The 20,832-nt window shown below is 50.3% G+C and overlaps 1 protein-coding gene across 1 annotated transcript; it reads right to left on the reverse strand.

The window, feature by feature from the left end:
• Positions 1–7,396: 7,396 nt before the first annotated feature.
• Positions 7,397–19,676, reverse strand: RBM28 (RNA binding motif protein 28). Its single transcript, XM_032960200.2, has 20 exons — positions 18,862–19,676; positions 17,834–17,998; positions 17,323–17,440; positions 17,038–17,162; positions 16,697–16,791; positions 16,034–16,109; positions 15,257–15,349; positions 14,561–14,632; positions 14,118–14,444; positions 13,674–13,743; positions 13,136–13,245; positions 12,767–12,840; positions 12,013–12,148; positions 11,425–11,489; positions 10,135–10,287; positions 9,786–9,935; positions 9,364–9,438; positions 8,456–8,796; positions 8,033–8,285; positions 7,397–7,821 (listed from the first exon to the last, which is right to left on the reverse strand). The coding sequence occupies exons 1-20, from the start codon at positions 19,055–19,057 to the stop codon at positions 7,684–7,686; spliced, it is 2,832 nt and encodes a 943-aa protein (XP_032816091.2). The 5' UTR covers positions 19,058–19,676; the 3' UTR covers positions 7,397–7,683.
• Positions 19,677–20,832: the final 1,156 nt, after the last annotated feature.

Genomic DNA, 20,832 nt, shown 5'->3' on the forward strand with positions numbered 1-20,832 from the left:
TCGTTCTACCGTGTTTCAAGTCTGCTTTATGTTCGCGGATGCGGTCCAAGATATGTCGTTTGGTTTCTCCAATGTAGCTACTACCACAGAGGCACTTTAGCTTGTAAACGCCCGGGTACTGTATGTCTGGAACAGCATCTTTTACAGATGGAACTAGATCACGGATTTTATGTACTGTATTTCGATTTAAAGCTTTCGTGACTGCAAGGATTCATCTTCTTTGGTTCTTTCGGTAAAGTCACGTAGAATGAGAATAAAATAATAAATTGATAAAATAAAATAACACAATAATATTCTCACGACGTTTCGGCCACAACACAAGCGGCCTTCATCAGGTGAAGGAGACGAGACTGTCTGGAGGACGGCGCTGGAGTGAGAAAGCCACGCTGAGATCACGACCTTTAAGCTGTGTGAGAAGAAACAAAGCGCCTTGACAAAGGAATTAGCATACAATTTAGCATTGAAATGGCTGAGTGATTAGCTTGTGACTGGTCACAGAAAAGGCAATGTTAAAGTTAAAGCATACACATCCGCAAAGGCACCCCTTGACAAAGGAAGCTAGTTCTTGCTAGAATTCGTAGAGAAGCTAGTTCTAGCTAGAATTCGTTTGCATTGAGAGAAGTTGCAACAGCAGAGGTTAGTGTAAATGCGGTTGGTATTTCCTTAGAGTCGCGGCATCTCTACAGAAAGGTGAGAGACTCGATTAGTTGAGCCTTCTTATCCCGGAGTCTGTTGAATGATCTTAAGGTGGTGTGGAATCCCTCTCCGTAGAGTGTGGAATCCCTCTCCGTAAATCAGACTTACACGCACCGAACTCGATCAGTTAGACAAGACACTCTACAAATCACACTTAACATTGACAGCAACAATGTCTACATCGGATTGGGAACATGTAGACAATATGACTACCTCTTCGGCTGCCACTATGTCGACCAAATGTAGGGACAATTTGATTTCCAAATTCAATCACCTCTCCAGCAAAAAATCGGATCCACACACCGCAAAGATAGACGTCAACAAAGTCGTAATTAATCGCAGTAACAGTTCCATTTCTGATGGTCTGAAATCCGTTTAGCTAAAGGTCTAAACTTTGCTGTCACACCGAGACACTTACCGGTTAATGATATCATTGCCCATGTCGACGTTGCACTCAAGGGCTTGAGTCACATCGCTGCAGACATAGCAAGATCTGAAATCGCTGCAACCCTCAAAAACGCTAAGTTGCCACCCAGCAACATCAGCAAAGACGAACGTTTTGAATTATCTCAATTAAAAAAGAGAGATGATATTGTCGTCCTCTCAGCCGACAAGGGCAATGCCACTGTCATCATGGACAAAACAGAATATAACAACAAAATTCAAGAACTACTCAACGATGGCAGCTATACAAAAATAAAAAGAGATCCCACCAACAGCCTGGTTACCAAAACGAACAAAATCATCTCTGATTCAACAGCATTAATTGATGAGACCAAACAGTTCTCGTTGAAACCCTCTGCTGCCAGACCACCAAGATTATATGGCCTTCCAAAGATACACAAAGAAGATACACCCCTTCGTCCCATCGTCTCTACTATCAACTCCCCCACCTATAAACTGGCACGTTTTCTTGCTGATATACTGCGACCTTTCACTGGAAAAAACACCTCTGTGGTACTAAATTCTACTCACCTGGTATCGACAATCAAAGGCATTTCCCTGTCCCCAGACGACCTGCTTGTCAGTTTTGATGTGGTGTCCTTGTTCACCAAAGTCCCGGTACCTGACACCATCGCTATCATTGAAGACCTGGTTCATCAAGGACTGCACACTGATGTATCCCCCCTGGTGAGACATTGCTTAACCGACACATACTTCACCTGGAATGGAACTTTCTACAAACAAACTGAGGGCACCCCAATGGGCTCCCCCCTATCTCCGGTTGTAGCCAACGTATTCATGGAAAAATTTGAAACTGACGCCATCCAGACTGCCACTCTACGCCCGACCTTATGGAAGAGGTACGTGGATGACACCTTTGTCATCTGGCCACATGGCCAGCCTGCTCTAGACCAATTCCGCGACCACATCAATTCCATACACCAAGCCATCAGATTTACCATGGAGGTCGAAAAAGATGGCAAACTACCCTTTTTGGATGTCTTAATTAAAAGGAGACATGATGGTTCAATGAGCCACTCTGTCTACAGGAAAGCTACCCATACAGATGCTTACTTGAAACCGGATTTCCACCACCATACATCCCAGAAGAACTCCCTCATCAAGACTCTATACCATAGAGCCCAATGCATTTCCGACCAGGAACACATTACCAGTGAACTCAAGCATGTACACCAGGCTCTCAGGGCTAATGGTTACTCCGACTACACAATCCGCAAAGCCATCACTCCAGTCATGAAGAAGGATCCTCTGTTGAGCCACTCAAAACCATCACCTTGCCCTACATTGCAGGGGTCACTAAAAAGATCTCCAAAATCCTGAATAAACACAAGATCCAGGTCCGATTCAGCACAGTACATAACATCCGTGATCTAGTTCCATCTGTAAAAGATGCTGTTCCAGACATACAGTACCCGGGCATTTACAAACTAAAGTGCCTCTGTGGTAGTAGCTACATTGGAGAAACCAAACGACATATCTCGGACCGCATCCGCGAACATAAAGCAGACTTGAAACACGGTAGAACGAACTCCTCTGCCGTGGCAGATCACTGTTATAATTCAGTGGGCTCACATGACATTGACTTCTCCAAGACGGAGGTTATTTGCAAACCAACCGGCTACCATGAGAGATTCGTTCATGAGGCCATTCACATATACAAGCACAGAGACAATTTCAACCGAGAAGATGGATTCTGGCTTAGTAACCATTGGAAAGATGTTTTCAATCATTTCCGTTCTTAATTAATTGTATTTTACGATGACCTTCAGACCGCAGCTCTTTCGCTGGCATTAACTCTTAATACCTCTCACACCACGGTTAATGGTATGGTTTACAACAATGAGTATAACAGCGCCTCGCAGCTGTCTCTCTCCCCCTCCTCTGTTCCGACCATGGATGAACTCGTCCATCTGAACGGGACCTGTAGCTATCCGTGTTGCTAAAGTTGAGGGTAAGAATCCACCCATTTTTCGCCATATAGCATTGTGATATATAACGACTTATTGTTGGTAGCTTAGCTGATTGGAGAATATAGAGTTTAGTGATAACATTGAGGTAATTTATATTTTAGTATTTTTTATTGGTTCACTATATAGTATTCATTATATATTGTATTGTATACCCACTTACTGTGAATAGCTCAGATGTGTAGGCCTTAACTTCAACATAGCCATTTCTGTGACCAGTCACAAGCTAATCACTCAGTTATTTCAATGCTAAATTCGCCTAGTTATTTCAATGCTAAATAATCCTGTTTGATTTGTACTAGGTGCCTCGGTGAATGTATATGCTCTGACTTCCACATAGCTATTTCTGTGACCAGTTACAAGCTAATCACTCAGCTATTTCAATGCTAAATTCTATGCTAATTCCTTTGTCAAGGAGTGCCTCTGCAGATGTGTATACTTTAACTTAGCTATTTCAATGCTAAATTCTATGCTAATTCCTTTGTCAAGGGGTGCCTTTGCGGATGTGTATGCTTTAACTTTAACATAGCCTTTTCTGTGACCAGTCACAAGCTAATCACTCAGCCATTTCAATGCTAAATTATATGCTAATTCCTTTGTCAAGGCGCTTTGTTTCTTCTCACACAGCTTAAAGGTCGTGATCTCAGCGTGGCTTTCTCACTCCAGCGCCGTCCTCCAGACAGTCTCGTCCGCTTCACCTGATGAAGGCCGCTTGTGTTGTGGCCGAAACGTCGTGAGAATATTATTGTTATTTTATCAATTTATTATTTTATTCTCATTATACATGACTTTACCGAAGGAAACAAAGAGGATTTATGTACTGTGTTGAATCGGACCTGGATCTTGTGTTTATTCAGGATTTTGGAGATCTTTTTAGTGACCCCTGCAATGTAGGGTAAGGTGATGGTTTTGAGTGGCTCCACAAGAGGATCCTTCTTCATGACTGGAGTGATGGCTTTGCGGATTGTGTAGTTGGAGTAACCATTAGCCCTGAGAGCCTTGTGTACGTGCTTGAGTTCACTGGTAATGTGTTCCTGGTCGGAAATGCATTGGGCTCTATGGTATAGAGGCTTGATGAGGGAGTTCTTCTCGGATGGATGGTGGTGGGAATCCGGTTTCAAGTAAGCATCTGTATGGGTAGCTTTCCTGTAGACAGAGTGGCTCATTGAACCATCATGTCTCCTTTTAATTAAGACATCCAAAAAGGGTAGTTTGCCATCTTTTTCGACCTCCATGGTAAATCTGATGGCTGGGTGTATGGAATTGATGTGGTCGCGGAATTGGTCTAGAGCAGGCTGGCCATGTGGCCAGATGACAAAGGTGTCATCCACGTACCTCTTCCATAAGGTCCGGCGTAGAGTGGCAGTCTGGATGGCGTCAGTTTCAAATTTTTCCATGAATACGTTGGCTACAACCGGAGATAGGGGGGAGCCCATTGGGGTGCCCTCAGTTCTATTCTTGTGAAACGTGGATCCCTCTAATGCAGGGGTCACCAAACTACGGCCCGTGGGCCGCATCTGGCCCGCGATGTCAGTCCATCAGGCCCGCCGACGGTACTTGAATATGGTTGATAAAACGTATGGAACACGAGACGTTGTGATACAATTTAAATGTAAATGTTTAGAATACTAGATCTTCACGTGTGCGGAGACCTCCTGACTGCTATGTTCCTTAAATTTACTATTTTAAATTATTGTATCTAGATTTTCTTGTTTATTGTAATGTTTGCTTATTTCGCGCCATCCCAAGTCCTTCCCCGGCTCGTGGTAGCTCCGCCTACGCTCTGACGTTGCCATGGTTTCCATGGCAACGTCCTGGCAACACGTTACAATGGTTTCCATGGCAACACACACAAACACGCATCTTTCCCGCCCCCAGATTTTCCAGCTGTCAACACAGGTCCGACACTCCAGAAATATGTATTTATTATGCGGCCCGCGCACGTCATTCTTTCAGTTATCCGGCCCACTGTGAAAAAAGTTTGGTGACCCCTGCTCTAATGGAACATCTGCGCCAGTTATAAACATTCAGGCTGGCATGCCTACGATCCATCCTGTTTATCCGGGCTGGATTGTGTGAGCAGCTCACAAATCCTTGAAAGATCTGGACACATTCCCTTCGGTGAGCTCCTTCGGCAGGCAAGGCTGCATTGGGTCATGTAGTCCGTGCCCATTCACCGCATGCCCATTCACCGCATGCCCAAGCAGCTTCTGTTTGGCCGCATAGAGGGGGCTAAACGGGCACGACACGGGCTGGAGAAGAGATGGACTGATGCGGTACAAGAAGATGTGGAGCTGAGTGGACTTGCCGACAACTGATACCAGTGGTGTCAAGATCGATCTCTATGGAGGAGGCTCGTGAAGGACGCTGCTGGGCAGTTGGAGGCAATCGCCCTCCAGCAAGAATGGATGGCAGATGAGCGATGCTCACAACAATGAGCGGAGCTTCGGGCATATAAAATACATCAAGTTAGCACAGTAGGGGGTACAGCTGGTGCATCTACCAGTCACCTCGGTCAGCCAACCCATGACACCTGGGTCTGTCCCGAAACCGCCTGTTCGCAAGACTTCGACGCCTCGACACTTCACGTGGCCTCAAAGTGCACTTGGTCTGACACAGGCGCCGTGGTGACGTCACCGTCAATTAGTGAATGGCGGGTAATGGTATTAACGCTGTACTTCTGCTTTCTGTACGTATTTGTTTTGATCTGAAATAAACAGGGATAGTAGAACCTCTCGGCCCCACACTTTCCTGGTTCGGCTCTGCGCCTTTCCTTTTCGGCCCCGCCCCTTCACATTCAGGCCCCGCCTTTCTGTTTAGGCCCCTCCCTCTTCGAGTTAGGTGTGGGAGTGCACGTGCAGCAGTGGGTGATAGTGCAGCGGTTCGCGCGCTGCGCCACGAACTTGGCGACTGGATTCAATTCCCGCTCACGGCCAAAACCAGTGACGATTATCTGAAACGGTTCTGGGCCTCCTCTAGGTCGGCTCAGGCTCAAATATGTACCTGGTGTGGTGTGTAAATATCGCCACCAGGGAGACAAAGGCAGTCGGGCGTGGTGCTGGCCACCCAGCTCCTCGTGTGCCGTGCCGGCCTTCATAGGTGCTCGCTAACAGCACTTTCCCCGACAGTCTGTTAACGCTATAGGGGTTTCCTTGTCTTGTGGGTGCGAAGGGCAGCTTCAGAATGACCAAAAACCCTTTGAGCAGCAATGTTGTAATAGATGTCACCGCACTCTGGGTCATTGCACTGCGGTCATCGCGCATTGATATTTCAACGATTCCATTAGGCACAATAAGCACACATCGGGGCTTAATTTCTCACCGACAAGTAGTCATAGCAAGAGGGTATACCGGATGTGGTATGCCGGGTGTGGATATATGCCCCTATTGAAAATCAGCTAAGACTGCAGCTGCAGGTTTTCTGGACTCACAGACAGCCAATGGATGTCGAAGCAAAGAGTGAGAATGGGGGTGATTTGCTAGAGACGAACGCGCAAATGGAGCTCACGGGACCCGATCACCAACGTCGCCCCACTCCACCACGCGCGGGCAGCGGACTTCCCCCCCCCCTCCCCCAACGCAGGGGGCACCACGCATGCCGGGTGACCAATACGGAAAGGCGACGTTAGTCATCCGCCATCACGACACTCATTTACCGAGGAAACCTCAGTGAGTCTCAACGCTTTTCCAGGAGGGTCCTCCCAAGTTTTGACAGTAGGGGGAGGGCAATGTTGCTATGCGTAATACCCAATCAAGTAATTTGCATTGAGGCATTGGGATGATTGGCCAATACCGGTTACATTATAGCCAGCGCAATCCCATGCGGAATAGGGTGAGAACATGTAAACTCCACGCAGAAACACGCCAGAGTTGTGAATCGAACCCAGGCGCTTCTTGCTGCAAGGCACGAGAGTTATCACTGCGCAACCCAGCCACACAAGCCTCACCCCCAGCTGCACCTCCGGCACGCAACGCAGCCCCGCACGTTGACTTCTCGTCTGTGGCATTCGTAACGCCGGAACGTAAGACCATGCTCTTGAATCCTGAATCAATTGCGCCGTGTATTTTAAAAGCAAAAAATGTCTTGCTCAGATTAGTAATATCCATCTATTCTCAGTTAAGTGGTAGCAAGGAATAATTTCTCACTGAATGTTTTCCAGGTCGCTGGTAGACTGGAGCAGGACTTAGACACAGAACTAAAAACAGTAGCCAAAGCGAGCAGGACTTAGACACAGAACTAAAAACAGTAGCCAAAGCCATATGGAGATATGCATGTGATAAAAGGTGTACGTTTATTGCGAGACGGTTTCATATGTGCAGCGGCAAACCAGTAAACGTTCTCTTCAATACGGTTCTCAGTAATATTATCTTAAAAGCCCATATTCAGGCAGCGTGGCCTGATATGAAGCTCATGGGTCCTGACGTATGTATGATGAACGTCTTTCGCACCGTACGTAGCCAACCATACTAATCAGAGGTGCCAAGGTAAATGTGTGTGTTTGGATACGCATGTTCCCGTGTCTGGTGCAAGCGTGCGGTGTTGGGGATTGCTGCGGTCACTCCTGGAACCACTTGCTGGCCATAGGTCGCATGGCCGCTTGCTCTGAGCCGAATATTCGCTGCTTGTAGCGCTTGACAAGATCCCCAAAACGGCGTTCCTCGTGGTCCGCCTGGTGTGCTCGCTTCTCAGCTCGCTTCGGAGGAAAGGGGAGACAGGCATTTCCATTAACAGCAAAAGTGGCCTCCATTTTTTCACTCGCACAACACAGCGTCCCCACGCGACCCCACAGGATGGCGTATGGCCCTGGCTCAACACTAAGTAAAGCTCCTTAATCAAACCACCCATTCCCAAGCGCTACTCCTAATGTAGGGCGGTGGTGGGGGATGTGGTGGGAGTCATTGTACCGGAGTTCGCTGCGCCGGAGTTCTCTGCGCCGGAGTTCGCTGCACCGGAGTTCGCTGCACCAGAGTTCGCTGCACCAGAGTTCGCTGCACCGGAGTTCGATGCGCCGGTGCCACTCCAGCTGGGACGCGTGACAATGCCTGCTGTGGCAGCCCCTCCCCCCCTGCCCCTCCACTTCTCCTCTCGGCTCTGCTCTTCTTGTTCTTAGGTTTCTGGTCTCTCTTCATGGCCAATGGCTTCCCCTTGTCGCGTTTCCTGCACCAGTGCACAGAGTAGGGTCGTTCGGAACGAGCAGCACAACAACGAGGAGCACCCCCCAAAGCAAATGAGCACTTTCACCGGTTACAGCGAGCATGGAATGAGAAGGGACAGGTTAAAGGTTAGGTTTAGTGATAGTGTTAGGGTCAAGGGTCATGGCGCCTCACCGGATTTTGGGTCCAGAGTGTGAAGGCAGTGGCAGCAGCTTCCGGCGCGGACCGTCTCCCTCCTCCTGGCGCTGCTCCTCCACACGTGTTTGGAACCCGGCCCACCGGCCAGTGCCGCCCCCCCCCTTCCCCACGGCTCCCCCGGCGCCGACCTTCGCCCTCCCGGGCTCCCGTGCCCCTGTCTTGTGCGGCTCCGATCCTCGGCTCTCCTGCGCCACGGCGCTCATCCCTTTCTGTCCCTTGGCATTCCCAGAAGCCTTGCCCTTCCATACTCCTCCTGCTCCCCCTCCTGCTACATCTATCGCCACATTCCCTTTCCCCTTCACGGCCGCCTGCTTCTGCTAAAAAATGAAACAAACAACTTCATTAACCCGGCACCTGGCTCTCTCTCACGAGAAACGATCATGAGCCAGCCATTGCAGGGGCCCAACTTTATTTCTTTAATGTTTTACTCCAGTGGATATCTTCTTGCTAATGAGAGCAACTTCACCTGATGTCAGGCGAAAGCACTCATTTGTTAAATGTAGTATTATTTGTTTATTTAAACATCGCCCTGACAATCTCTTGAGACAGAACATCATTTGCAAGGGTGTCCTTTGTCAATTGATGCATACACAGCAAACTTGTAAAACATTAAACCACCAACTTCCAAGAACCGACATCTGCGAGTTCTGCTGCGTAGGTTTGGCAGTTGGGCCATGTTGCTTTACCAAGTGTTTCTAGGTCATACCATGCGTTGTCCAGCATGATGTCCGACAATCCTGAAGAAGCTACCAGCACGTGGAATTAATTGTAGGACATCGTGCCAAACAACGCGGGGTGCAACCCAGAGACACATGGGAAGACTAGACGTGTGTGGGTGGGTGAAGGCGGGGGGGGAGGTAGCTGGGCGGTCGTCACCCACTCACCCGACTCTTGAGCAATCGGGCCTCCTTTGCATTTAGCTTCACCCGGTCTTCAAGGGAGAACTCTACGATCAGGCGCTGAATTACACACACACATATAGAGTTAGACCAAACACAGCGAGTCCTGCAAACTGAGTTATTATCTCTTTTAGGAGCGTCCCGCCAAGTTTTCACAGGAGGGTCCATTGTTGCCACTTGTGATCCCAACTGAGCACTTTGCAGGTAATATTTCAGCATTGTAAAAAAATTTGAGCTATGGAAAGAAACCGGAGATTTCGGTGGAAAACCATGCAGAACAGGGGGAGAAAATACAACCTCCACACAGAAAGGCACCCGAGTCGGCAATCAAATTCAGGGGCCGGTTGCCGAGAGACACCGGCGTTGCCGCCGCACTGCCGCCCTGCCGGAGGGGTTTCTGCACGCACCTTGGCTGGACCAAAGATGGCCGGGTTGTTGTTGGTGCTGCGCAGCGCCGTCAATGCGTGCTCGTGCTCCACAAACTCCACAAAGCCAAAGCCTTTCGACTGGCCCAGCCCGCGGCTGTTCACAACTTGCATGTCGCGCATGATACGACACTGGAGGTCCAGGGAACACGCGCACACATACGCACGCATGCACACGAGAACTGGGGTTATGGGTCACTTGGCACACAAGTTCACACAAAAAATAACGAGCGAGAGGGGGGTGGCTCAGTGGCACTGAGGAGTGTGTGCGAGAAGCGTGTAGGAGGAGGAGAGGGGGTGGTGTGTGGGACGAGGAGTGTGTGGCTCTCACCTCGGTGATACGGGCACCTGGTCCGCCAGCGCACAGGAAGATGGAGCGCAGCTTTTTGTCGTCCGCCGACTTGGGGATGTTGTGCACGCAGAGGCGCGTTCTCGACACGAACACGGTGACGCGCCGCAGCTTCTGCCGCTTTAGCTGCTCAAACTGCAGAGGGGAGCGGCCCCGGCACCGGCGAGTGAGGCACACCCAGTTCACATGGCTGTCCGGTGCCTCGGCACGATTTTTTGTACGTGTGTGTATATATGTGTGCGGCAAGCTTATTCTGGCATTTCCGAAATACAGCTGGCCTGGCATCGGTGCCGTGGTGACATCACCACCACTTAGCAATTGGCAGTTTTTTTATGTGAAGTGGGGAGCGGTATTATAGCGGTGAGCATATTGCGCTAGGCACCTGGTGACCCGAGTTGAATTCCCACTCATGGCTAACATTTACCTGCTATAAATTTCCAAATGATATCATTTGTGGCCAGGTCACTTCTGAAAAAGAGCTACATAGCTCAGTGGGCCTTACCTGGTAAAATACAAATAAAAGTTGTAACATCGGTGGCGAATATCTGTGTACTGGGCCTCCCCTAAGTTTACTCTGCCTTAAATGAGCACCTGGTGCTGTGTCGACATGAGCACTGGGGAGACGAAGGCCTCCAGGCGAGGTGCCGGACATCCATCGCCTTGTGCGTCATGTCAGCCTTAAAAGGTGCTCTCTAAAAGCATTTGTCCCAACAGCCTGTCAAGGCTATAAGGGGGAATTCTGTGTCATTGTCATATATACACACACACACACCCACTCACCCACCTACCCACCACCACACTGCAGCTCACCTCACTTCTCCCTCTCTCTGCACCACCCCACTGTGGAAATTCTTCCTATTGTCTGTTCCCCAAGCTCTAACAATAATAACCCTGCTCAATACAAGAAATGTGTCGCACTCTTATCTGTTAGAACTTTGACAGTGCTCATCTTCTTTGGTTCTTTCGGTAAAGTCACGAAGAATGAGAATAAAATAATAAATTGATAAAATGACACAATAATATTCTCACGACGTTTCGGCCACAACACAAGCAGCCTTCATCAGGTGAAGGGACGAGACTGTCCGGAGGACAGCGCTGGAGCTTTAAATCGAAATTTTGACAGTGCTGTTTGTTGCTGGCCACTTTACGTTTTGGACCTAGGGGCCTATGCTCAGCAACTGTGTTTAAAGAAAACGTGACCTCAAAAAGCACCTAGCCTGGTACCAAGCGCCATGTGGATGTCACTGCGGCTGAGGCTACTGGTGCTCTTACCCTCTCTCGCTTGGCCAGGTCAGCTGAGCCGAGACCTTCAGCTGCTGCCGTTCCAGCTCGGATCACTGTCCAACGGCACAGAGCAAACCACACATGGCGTCACTCGCACACGTATCCACACAGGCGCCACATCGTTCTAACTTGATAGGCTCTCACATGTTCAGTTCATTATTGTTAGTCTGGTCGTTTACCCAAGAAGGCCTCACCAAGTTTCTCCCAATAAGAGGAGTCCTTGTTTTTGATGCAAATTTACACTACAGAACACAAAATAAACTAGGACCCGTATTAAACTTGGACCCATATCTTACAGAGAGGGACCTTGCCTATAACATCTGGAAGTTCACCATCATCGATTCAGAAAGACCCAACTCTGCTGACGAGACACTGCATATAAAAACTGGTCAATAGTTAGTGTAGTTTCGCTGTTACTCTGCCGTTGAAGGAGCGCAGACCACAGTGGTTTACTATACGGGATCCATAGTTTGGGTTGCATGGCCACAATCGCACTCCTGTGACCTGTCTTAATTTCCAAATGAAGGGTGCGAATGACCGTGTGCGGTGTGACCGACGCGGGCGGGCATCACTCACGGCCCTCGCGCGCCAGGTAAAGGTTGCGCCGGTCGGTCGGCTTTGCGTCCCTCTTGTCGGCCAGCGTGCGGGCCTCGTCGCGGCTCACGGCCAAACACACGACCAGACGGCGCCCGTCTAGAGCCAGGCCACCAGCCTGGAGGGTGGAAACGGCGCACGCTCAAGCATGCTCACCCACACAACCACGCTCACACACGCACAACCATGCTCACGCTTGCCCACACAACCATACAGAGCAGCGAGCACCATGAGCACCGCTACGGTGTGCTCACCATGGGCAACGAGCTTCGCATGAATACAGCCTGTTGTATAGATGCCACCCTTACCGTTGTCGTACGCCGTCGATGCTTCAAGTTACTTTTGATTTTAAAAATGTAATTCAATTAAACTATCCTTCATATTCCTTGGGTCTTTCCGTAAAGTCACGTAGATAGGTTCAAAGAAAATAACAAAAAACTACGACGTTTTGATCGCAACACAAGCGGTCGTCATCAGGAAAAGGGGTGATGACGACCGCTTGTGTTGCGATCGAAACGTCGTAGTTTTTTGTTATTTTCTTTGAATCTATCTACGTGACTTTACCGAAAGACCCAAAGAATATGAATTCCTGCAGTCACGAAAGCTTTAAGTCAAGATTTATCCTTCTTTAATGACCCTTTTCTCATTAAAAAAAAACATTAGCAATTGCCACCCTGGGCAGTACCAAGAATCAACGTTTGTGGTCCAATGGCTCAGGGGCCGCCATCGCGCTCACCTCCTCGGGACCCTGGGTCGCGGCGATGCACGCCTGCGCCGCCTCCGCCGTGTGGAACTGAGCGAACGCGCAACCTGCGGGGCAGAAATGCACGCACGGCATGGTCACTTCACAACGCGGCATGGCGCGGCATGGCGCGGCATGGCGCGGCACAACACGGGACAGCACGGTCACTTCACAACATGGCACAACACGGCACAACACGGCACAAAGTCGCAAAACACGGCACGACAGGGCACAACACGGCACGACACAGCCCGGCGACCGGTGTGCCGTGGACAGTCATGGGAAAGAAGTGCGGACAGATCCAGAGCTGGGTGGGTGCAGTGAGCTGGGAGGAGGAGTGCCTCCTCCTCCCCCCCCCCTCACCCTTCGAGTGCTCCGTGTCAGGGTGCAGGACCACGCGAACGTAGCGCAGCTTCCCAAACTTGGTGAGCACCTCGCCCAGGGGGCCCTCCTCAGAGTCAAAGGAGAGATTCCTAAACACAAAGAGAATAACGACTATGGTGATGACGATTACCAGGATAATTCATCCGCATTCGGAAACGAGGAGGCCGCGTAGCTCGGAGATCACAAGCGCCAAGCCGGCACTGTTGAGACCCTGGGTTTGAATCCAGATTCTGAAACCCTGTGCGTAATAAAACTAATATCAATAATCCCTTGATACAATGCCATGCGGTGCTGATTTTATCGACCGCGAAGGTATGATAGGCCGAGTCAACCCCAAACCAGGATTTGAACTATCAAACTTGCAACTGCGAACAGCTCACTCTGCTGCTGAGCCACGCGGTCGGATAACGCAATGGGGATAAAATTGGTAAAGGCGTGGATTAAGTCGTGTGGCGCAGGGAGACACGGGGAGACACAGGGATAAACGGGAGAAGCTTCAAGATGAGCGACAACAAACCTGATGAAGACCGTCTTGCCCTCGCCCACGTCACTGGGGAGGTTGCGATTCACCGCACGCTTCTTTTCACCTGCAGTGGTAGCAGAGACAAACAGACACGTCGTGTTAAGGCAAAGACATGGCCGCAGAAACACGAGGATTGAAGATTTCGACTGTGCATACGCGATTGTTACACGAGGGGTGGGTGACATTACACGGCCGCCATGCGCTCATTACAGACGGGGATCGTCGTTCTAAGCGCGGTTTGTTATAACGAGGTGACGGACGTTATTTTACCCGCCGAGCCAACGCATCATTCCACGCCTCGTCTCTGCAGCTGCCGAGCCGACAGGTGGAAGACATCGACTGCACAAATTCGCACCCAAAATAACAATCGGCGCACATGACATGGTGCATGTGCTGTGCATGGAGCCAACGGGATCGGTCACGGTGACGTGGACATACCGTCACTCTCCTCGTCGTCGTCCTCATCGTCCGAGCCGTCTTCATCGTCCGACTCGTCGTCCGAGCCGTCGTCCCCATGCGCGTCGTCATCGTCATCGTTGGAGGCTGCAGTGCTGCCCTCGTCCGAGCCGGATTCACTCTCCGGGTCGCCGTCTCCACTCCGCGGCCCCGCTCGCGTCTCCCGCCCGGGTGGCGCCGCCTGGGCCACACACTCCGTGTCCTCCTCCTTCTCCTTATCCTCGTCATCCTCATCATCCTTGTCCTCATCTCCAGCGGGCCCCTTGCTCCCTCCATTTATTGCACCTTGCTTGCCCTCTGCCTTCTTTCCTGCAGCCACACAGCACAGTTGGGTCTATACAAGTGTGTGTGTGTGTGTACAGGTTTGAGGCAATAGCCACGTGTCTTTGTACAGGTGTGTGGTTGTAAAGGTGTGTGCTTGGTACCCGGTGCTTTGGATGCATTGGCCAACTCGTACTTGTCCTTGGCCAGGGCCCAGTCCACGGACACGGCCCGTCCTGCCAGACAAAGACCGCGAGTGTCCGACCAGAACAAGTAATCAACAACAACGGCACCCACGACTCATGCGGTGATGTCCCCACAGAGACAACGCCAGGCTAGATGGACTTTGAGGCCATCACATGAAAAGTCAAAAGCTCGCTGCTGGCATGAGTTCACAGGACAGACCCAGGTGCCATGGGTTGACTGACTGAGACGACTGGCAGAGGCACCACATCTGCGCTCAACACTGTGCTAATTTGCTGCGTTACCCGCTCGCCATCCCGCTCGTTGTTGTGAACGTCGCTCCTCTGCCCTCTGCTGTTGCTGGAGAGCGACTGCCTCCAACTACCCAGTGGCATCCTTTACAAGCCTCCTCCTCAGAGACCAATCTTGACACCACTGGTACCAGTAAGTCCACTTAGCTCCACATCCTCCTGAACCACATCAACCCAACCCTTCTCTAGCCTATGTCGTGCCTGTTTAGTCCCCTTAATTTGGCCAAAGCAGAAGCTGTATGAGCATGTGGTGGCTGGGCATGCAAACTACATGACCCATCCAACGCAGCCTCGCCAGGTGAACACATGCACACACCCCACACAGAGCAGACGTGTGTAACATCACCAGAAGTTGAGCATCCACACCTTTAATCTCCTTGCTGTTCATCTCCTTCAGAGCCCTGGTGGCGTCTGGCATGCTGGTGAACTGAACGAAGCCAAACCCCTTCATCTTCCCATCTGAAATAACGTCAATAAAAATAATATTAATTACAATACCAATATAACAATATCAAGCACACGGCAATGGCTCATTCCACTAGGAGCAGCAAACGGCACGCAGCATCCGGGAGCATAGTGCGGTATTTTCCCTGCTCGTGCCGTCGTTTCCCTTGCACGCACGGCCTGCAACGTAACGGCCACGTCCTTCAAGTGCCTCACGGCAAAAAGGGCCTGGTTTCATAACCTGACACGGGTGTATTTCTGTGTGCAGTTTCTATGTTCTCCCCCTGTTATGACAGGTTTTCCAGTTTCCACCTGTAAGCACACAATGTAACTCTTGTTGGCTACAACATCCCAATGCTGAAAAATGCGAATGATTCAGCTAGGATTACACACAGCAGCTAGGATTACACGCAGTAGCTCCGAAAACGTGGCAGGACCCTTCTGAAAAAGAGTTGAGACTCGACGATCATTGCTTGACAAAGAAGTGGAATCTTCTTGGTTTTTCGATAAAGTCACGTAGAATGGAAATAAAATAATAAAAATAAAACATATTATTTTATTTCCATTCCAAGTGACTTTACCGAAAGAACCAAGAAGATTAATCCCTGCAGTCACGAAAGCTTTAAATCGAAAAAAGTAGAATGATGGTCATAACAACAACAAACTCCGAGGAGGCGCAGGGTGCACCCGCCGTCTTACCTGGTTTTTTTGGGATGTTCACCTCCAGCACGATTCCAAAAGGAGAGAACGCTCGTTTCAGATCGCCCTGTGAACACTGCATACAGAAACGAGCATTGCCGAGAGTGAAAGATGTTCGTCCATCATCTCAAATTCCCCGTTGCAATGAGCGCTACCCACCAATGATATGCGACCGCCACTTATCACAATGTCCCTCTCCATGACACGCACTACCACGTACTTTGTCCAATGATCCAGCGCTTACCGATTCACACCGGTCACTCGCTCACCGGCGGTCTGTCGCCTCTCTATCATTCTTCTATGGCTCCTAGGATGGTGACTGTTCTTGTAAAATTCACTCGTTGATTCCTCCACCCATGTTGAGGACTCTTCCAGAAAGTTAATGTTTCGTCTCATCCACACTGTATTGAACCACCACATACAGGTCACAACACACTAAATCAGCCCCTCCCTCACCACGCTGCAGGACGCCTCACTTCTCGCTTCCCCCTCGCACTGCTCCACTCTGGAATTCCCTGGTCCCATCATCTCTTTTCCCTAGGCTCTAACAATAATAATCTTGCTCAGTTCCAGAAACGTGTTACACTCTTGTCTATTATAATGTGCTGTTTGTGGCTGGCTGCTTGAAGTTTTGGGCGATTGGGCCCTGTGCTCAGCACAAACCTTAAAGCTGAGGTTGCGCACAATGAGACGGGCACGAAGGCGAGACTTCTTCATGATGCCCGGCCGGTACAGCAACACTACCGAGACGCGTTTGCCTGCACACATATAAGCACCCACGGCGTTACCGAACGGAGTTCACCAAACATTTGGTTTGTTATCATGAAAATGAGTTTTGTTAATCATGGTTAAGTAAGCATTAATAATGAAATCTATAACACGCGCAATATTTCAGACACGAATGACCGTAACTCTATTGAACATGTGCGAGCGAACCAGTGAGCGAGTGAGCCGGTGCGTGACTGAGTCAGGGGTTGTAGGTTCCTCTGGTGCACAGTGGGGACCTTGGATTAGGTTCTGCTGCCAGAAAGTCATCGCGGTGGTGGCCTCCCGCACGGTGGAGAAGCTGACGTGGACCTTGGTCGGGTGGTCAGGCACACGGGCCACGTCCAGCACCCCAGCACGCTGCCTGCTCACGCACGGGGCCACACCGCGAGGTCACACGCCGACGCTGCCAGACGCATCGTCGCCAAACACAAACCATCTGCCGTACCACCACGTGAGGTTATTCGCATTGCCGCAATGGTATTTTCACGATGCGATGTCACGTTTCTGCATCTCAATGGCACCTGCATAGCGACTCCAGCATTTCGGGTTCCAGCGCTGGGGGCAGGCCGCTGAGCTCCAGGGTCGGCCGCTGCCTCGGCTGGCTCTCCCACGCCGGCTCCTCCGTCGTCGCAGCCTCCTCTGATGAACGCACACAGATGCGTCACAATAATGCGTCACACGCTTCACAGTGGATCTTAAACATCCCATGACGTCATTTAAAGAAGAGTAGACCATCGTGTGCCAGTCATGGTCAAAATTACCCAATTAAAAAAATACTCGCTAATCAGTCAAAACAGTCACGTATTGAAATACCCCTCCAGCCCACCCTTACTATGAAAACTCAGTAGCACCTTCCTGAAAATGAGTCTTGAGACTTAGTGAGGTTTTGCTGGGTAAACAAGCAGAATGATAATGGTAACTTAAAGTCCTATTCTGTCCCGAGCAAGTGAGAGGTTCCCCACCCTGCTCTAAACGGCAAAACTTTGTGGATGGGCGGACGGGCGAGCGAGCGAGCAAGGTTGCTGGGCGCACCTGCTTCGGTCTTAGAGGGCTTGGTCTTCTTGACCGGTGGCTTCTTCTTGGCGACGGTGGTGATGAGCTTGTGTCCATGGTACTCGACCTTCCCCTTTAGCGCCTGCGCGGCGTCAGCGGGCAGCGCAAACGTCACGTAGCCAAAGCCCTTGCAGTGAGGGGAGCCTGGCGTCGACAAGGGGTACGCACCAGCAGAGACACGACTCAGTCAATCCCTCCGGTCTTGAGACTCGACGAGGCTGAAAGGGAAAAGTTAGACTACAGCGGCCTGAGACTGTGAACACGGTGCTACGATGTGGAGTGAATGTGCACTCATATATTTAACAGTATAAACTATTTGTTTGGCTGTCTGGAGGTAGTGGAAGGTTGTAACAACACAAATTTGGTCAGATCATGACGTGGCCTAACCCAATATTAATTATATTCGCTGCGAAAGCCTACGTGTGAAGTTTAAACCCTACTGCAGTAATCATCTCCTTCAGTTACATCGCACACAACTCCGCTCTGTACCACCCTGCCCTACCACACACAGCACGATCACCCTGCACTACCACACAGTACTGTATTTCACCCTTCACTACCATACACAGCACTCCGTACCACCTGCCCTACTATAGCGTGGGTCAGAGCTGGCTACACTACCAGACAGCCCACTGTGTACCACCCTGCACCACCACACACATCCCACTGTTTACCACCCTGGACTACCATAGCCTTCTCAGACCCACAACTACACGAGCAGAAACAGCCCACTGTGTACCACCCTGTACTACCAGACAGCCCACTGCGTACCACACTGCGCTGCCAGACACAGCCCACTGTGTGCCACCCTGCAATACCAGAGTTAACCCACTGTGTACCACCTTGCACTACCAGACACAGTCCTGTGTACCACTCTACACTACCAAACATATCCCACTCTGTTACTACCCTGTACCATCACACACAGTACTGGCTCTATAAACACGTGGCAAAGACACGGTTCGCCTTCAGTGGAGCCCGTGAGTGCTCGGAAGCCAGAGTCGTACCCTTCTCCGTGACCACGAAGCACTGCCTGATGGGGCCGAACTCCCCGAGCGCCTCCTCGAGCCCGGCGGCGCTCGCGTCGCGAGGCAACCCGCGCACAAACAGCGAGGCGCCTGTGGCACGCACGGGGGCCGCCATGTCCGCGTCTTCACTACCCCAGTTCGCGCGCTCAATTGGCTCGCCAGGCGATGACATCATCGACCACGGCACGCGAGGGTCGCGTTCGGTTGCTCCACTACGGCAATGTGCTCGGGGTGTGGGGGGCGCGTTCGGTTATTGCACCACTTGGCGACGTTTGTGGTGACGTGCAGAGAGGTAAAGCGCAGCCCCGCAGCTGCTCGCCCACGCCGCTGCTGGCGGAAGCCCCCCCCACTCCCACACAGGAGCTCTCGGCGATATTTGGTCTACTCTTCCACGTTGACTAGAAGTGTAAAAGCATTGGAAGAGGTAGATAGTACCCACTCGTTCGTCTATCGGCCGTCATCCCTGCTCAACCGACTCACGCTCCAGAACAGTGAATGCCACGAACCCGCCTCCGTACTCTCATCCACGTGTTCCTCTAATTCCAAGCGTGCATCTCTCCGTGAATCTTTGCACACTTCTCACTATTTTGTTCCATTTTCTCCGCGAGTGTCCATGTTTTTGACCCACGTCACAAAAGCTTATACACACTGATTGACAACTTCCCTCATTAGACAACTGATTTTATCGGTGACCATCGATCACCGATCACCTACGGAAATCGATTCTTAACCTTACGGCGCACACGCGGATTTATCACGCGAGCTTCCGACTCAATGAGGACTGAAGTCTGCAGGCCTCAGCTGCTGGGTTGCTCCAATTGAACCCTGCAGCCACTAGAGGCGCTACACGTGCCACAATAGCCCAGCGCCGTCGCTTCCTCGTGTTTCCCGTCTCATCATTTCGTAAATATATTGTCCCCCAGGGAGATAGTCATGCACAGTCGGTTGAGCATTATGAATCAATATCTCTGTTCTCCGATTGTTGTCGAAATTGTATCTATAAACATGAGGCTTGTGTCAATTTGGAGCTCTTAAGAAAGCCTGGCGATCCCGTTTGACCGTCAACTAAATTATCAGAGCCTTTCCGAAGGCATGAATCAAAAAGTTATAGAAATTGGACCCCCCCAGACGAAAGACACCCTACATACAATAGAGTCAGTAGTATCTACTAGAGTCAGTATTATCTACTGACTCTATTCTATATATACCTACACACCCTACATAAATAGAGTCAGTAGCAACTACTGACTCAGCCCGCCGAAATTCAAGTAATATACAACAGGTTGCTTCAAAAATTGTTTAACACTTCTGAGAATTTGCAACAATACCACAATAAATGAGCTCCAGGCTCGGGAGACCACCTGGAAAGATTCCAGGCATGTGTTGACAATGATGGCGAACAAGTGGAGACTCAATTTTGAAGATATTAGCATCCAATTGTTATCATGTTAGTGTATTATCCGTTCTTTTTCCATTAATAATGATAGTCCCATATAAGTGCAAAAAATAATTTGACACACCCCCTGTATTTGCGACTTGGCTTTGGAACGCCATCCCGTGGCCTCGTTCCCCAAGCTCCTGTAATAAACTTGGCTCAAGTAAAGAGACGTGTAATACGCCCGCAGTGGTAATCTGGGTGGCCTGCGGAATCGAACCGCGAATACTCTGCAACAAGCAGAGTGTTCTACCACTGGGCCACCGCATAACTGTGCCATGCAAGGGGTCTCATTGAGAAGGCAACTTGAATCGCAGGTCTTCTTCGTAGCCAACACAACGATCCCTATTTGTTTTTGGGTGAGGTCACGTGGTGAAAGGTTTATCGCAAACAAATCATGTGAGGAACCCCTCCACCACCCGACAAGACTGTTACATTCACACAGATATTATTTATACGGTGCCAACAAATCAATCAGTCGATTCCCAATAAAGCTCGCAGATGGCTTCAGGCTT

The sequence above is a fragment of the Petromyzon marinus genome, chromosome 24, assembly GCF_048934315.1.
Source record: "Petromyzon marinus isolate PM22_M1 ecotype Great Lakes invasive population chromosome 24, UKy_Petmar_22M1.pri1.0, whole genome shotgun sequence".
Lineage (NCBI taxonomy): Eukaryota > Metazoa > Chordata > Hyperoartia > Petromyzontiformes > Petromyzontidae > Petromyzon > Petromyzon marinus.

Excerpts from the sequence above, each read along its gene's own strand:
- RBM28 (XM_032960200.2), bottom strand. The coding sequence starts at position 19,057 with ATGATGTCATCGCCTGGCGAGCCAATTGAGCGCGCGAACTGGGGTAGT. Across the intron at positions 15,350-16,033 it reads GAACATCCCAAAAAAACCAG|ATGGGAAGATGAAGGGGTTT; the intron begins GTAAGACGGCGG and ends ACGTTATTTCAG. Across the intron at positions 13,744-14,117 it reads CGACGACGAGGAGAGTGACG|GTGAAAAGAAGCGTGCGGTG; the intron begins GTATGTCCACGT and ends CTACCACTGCAG.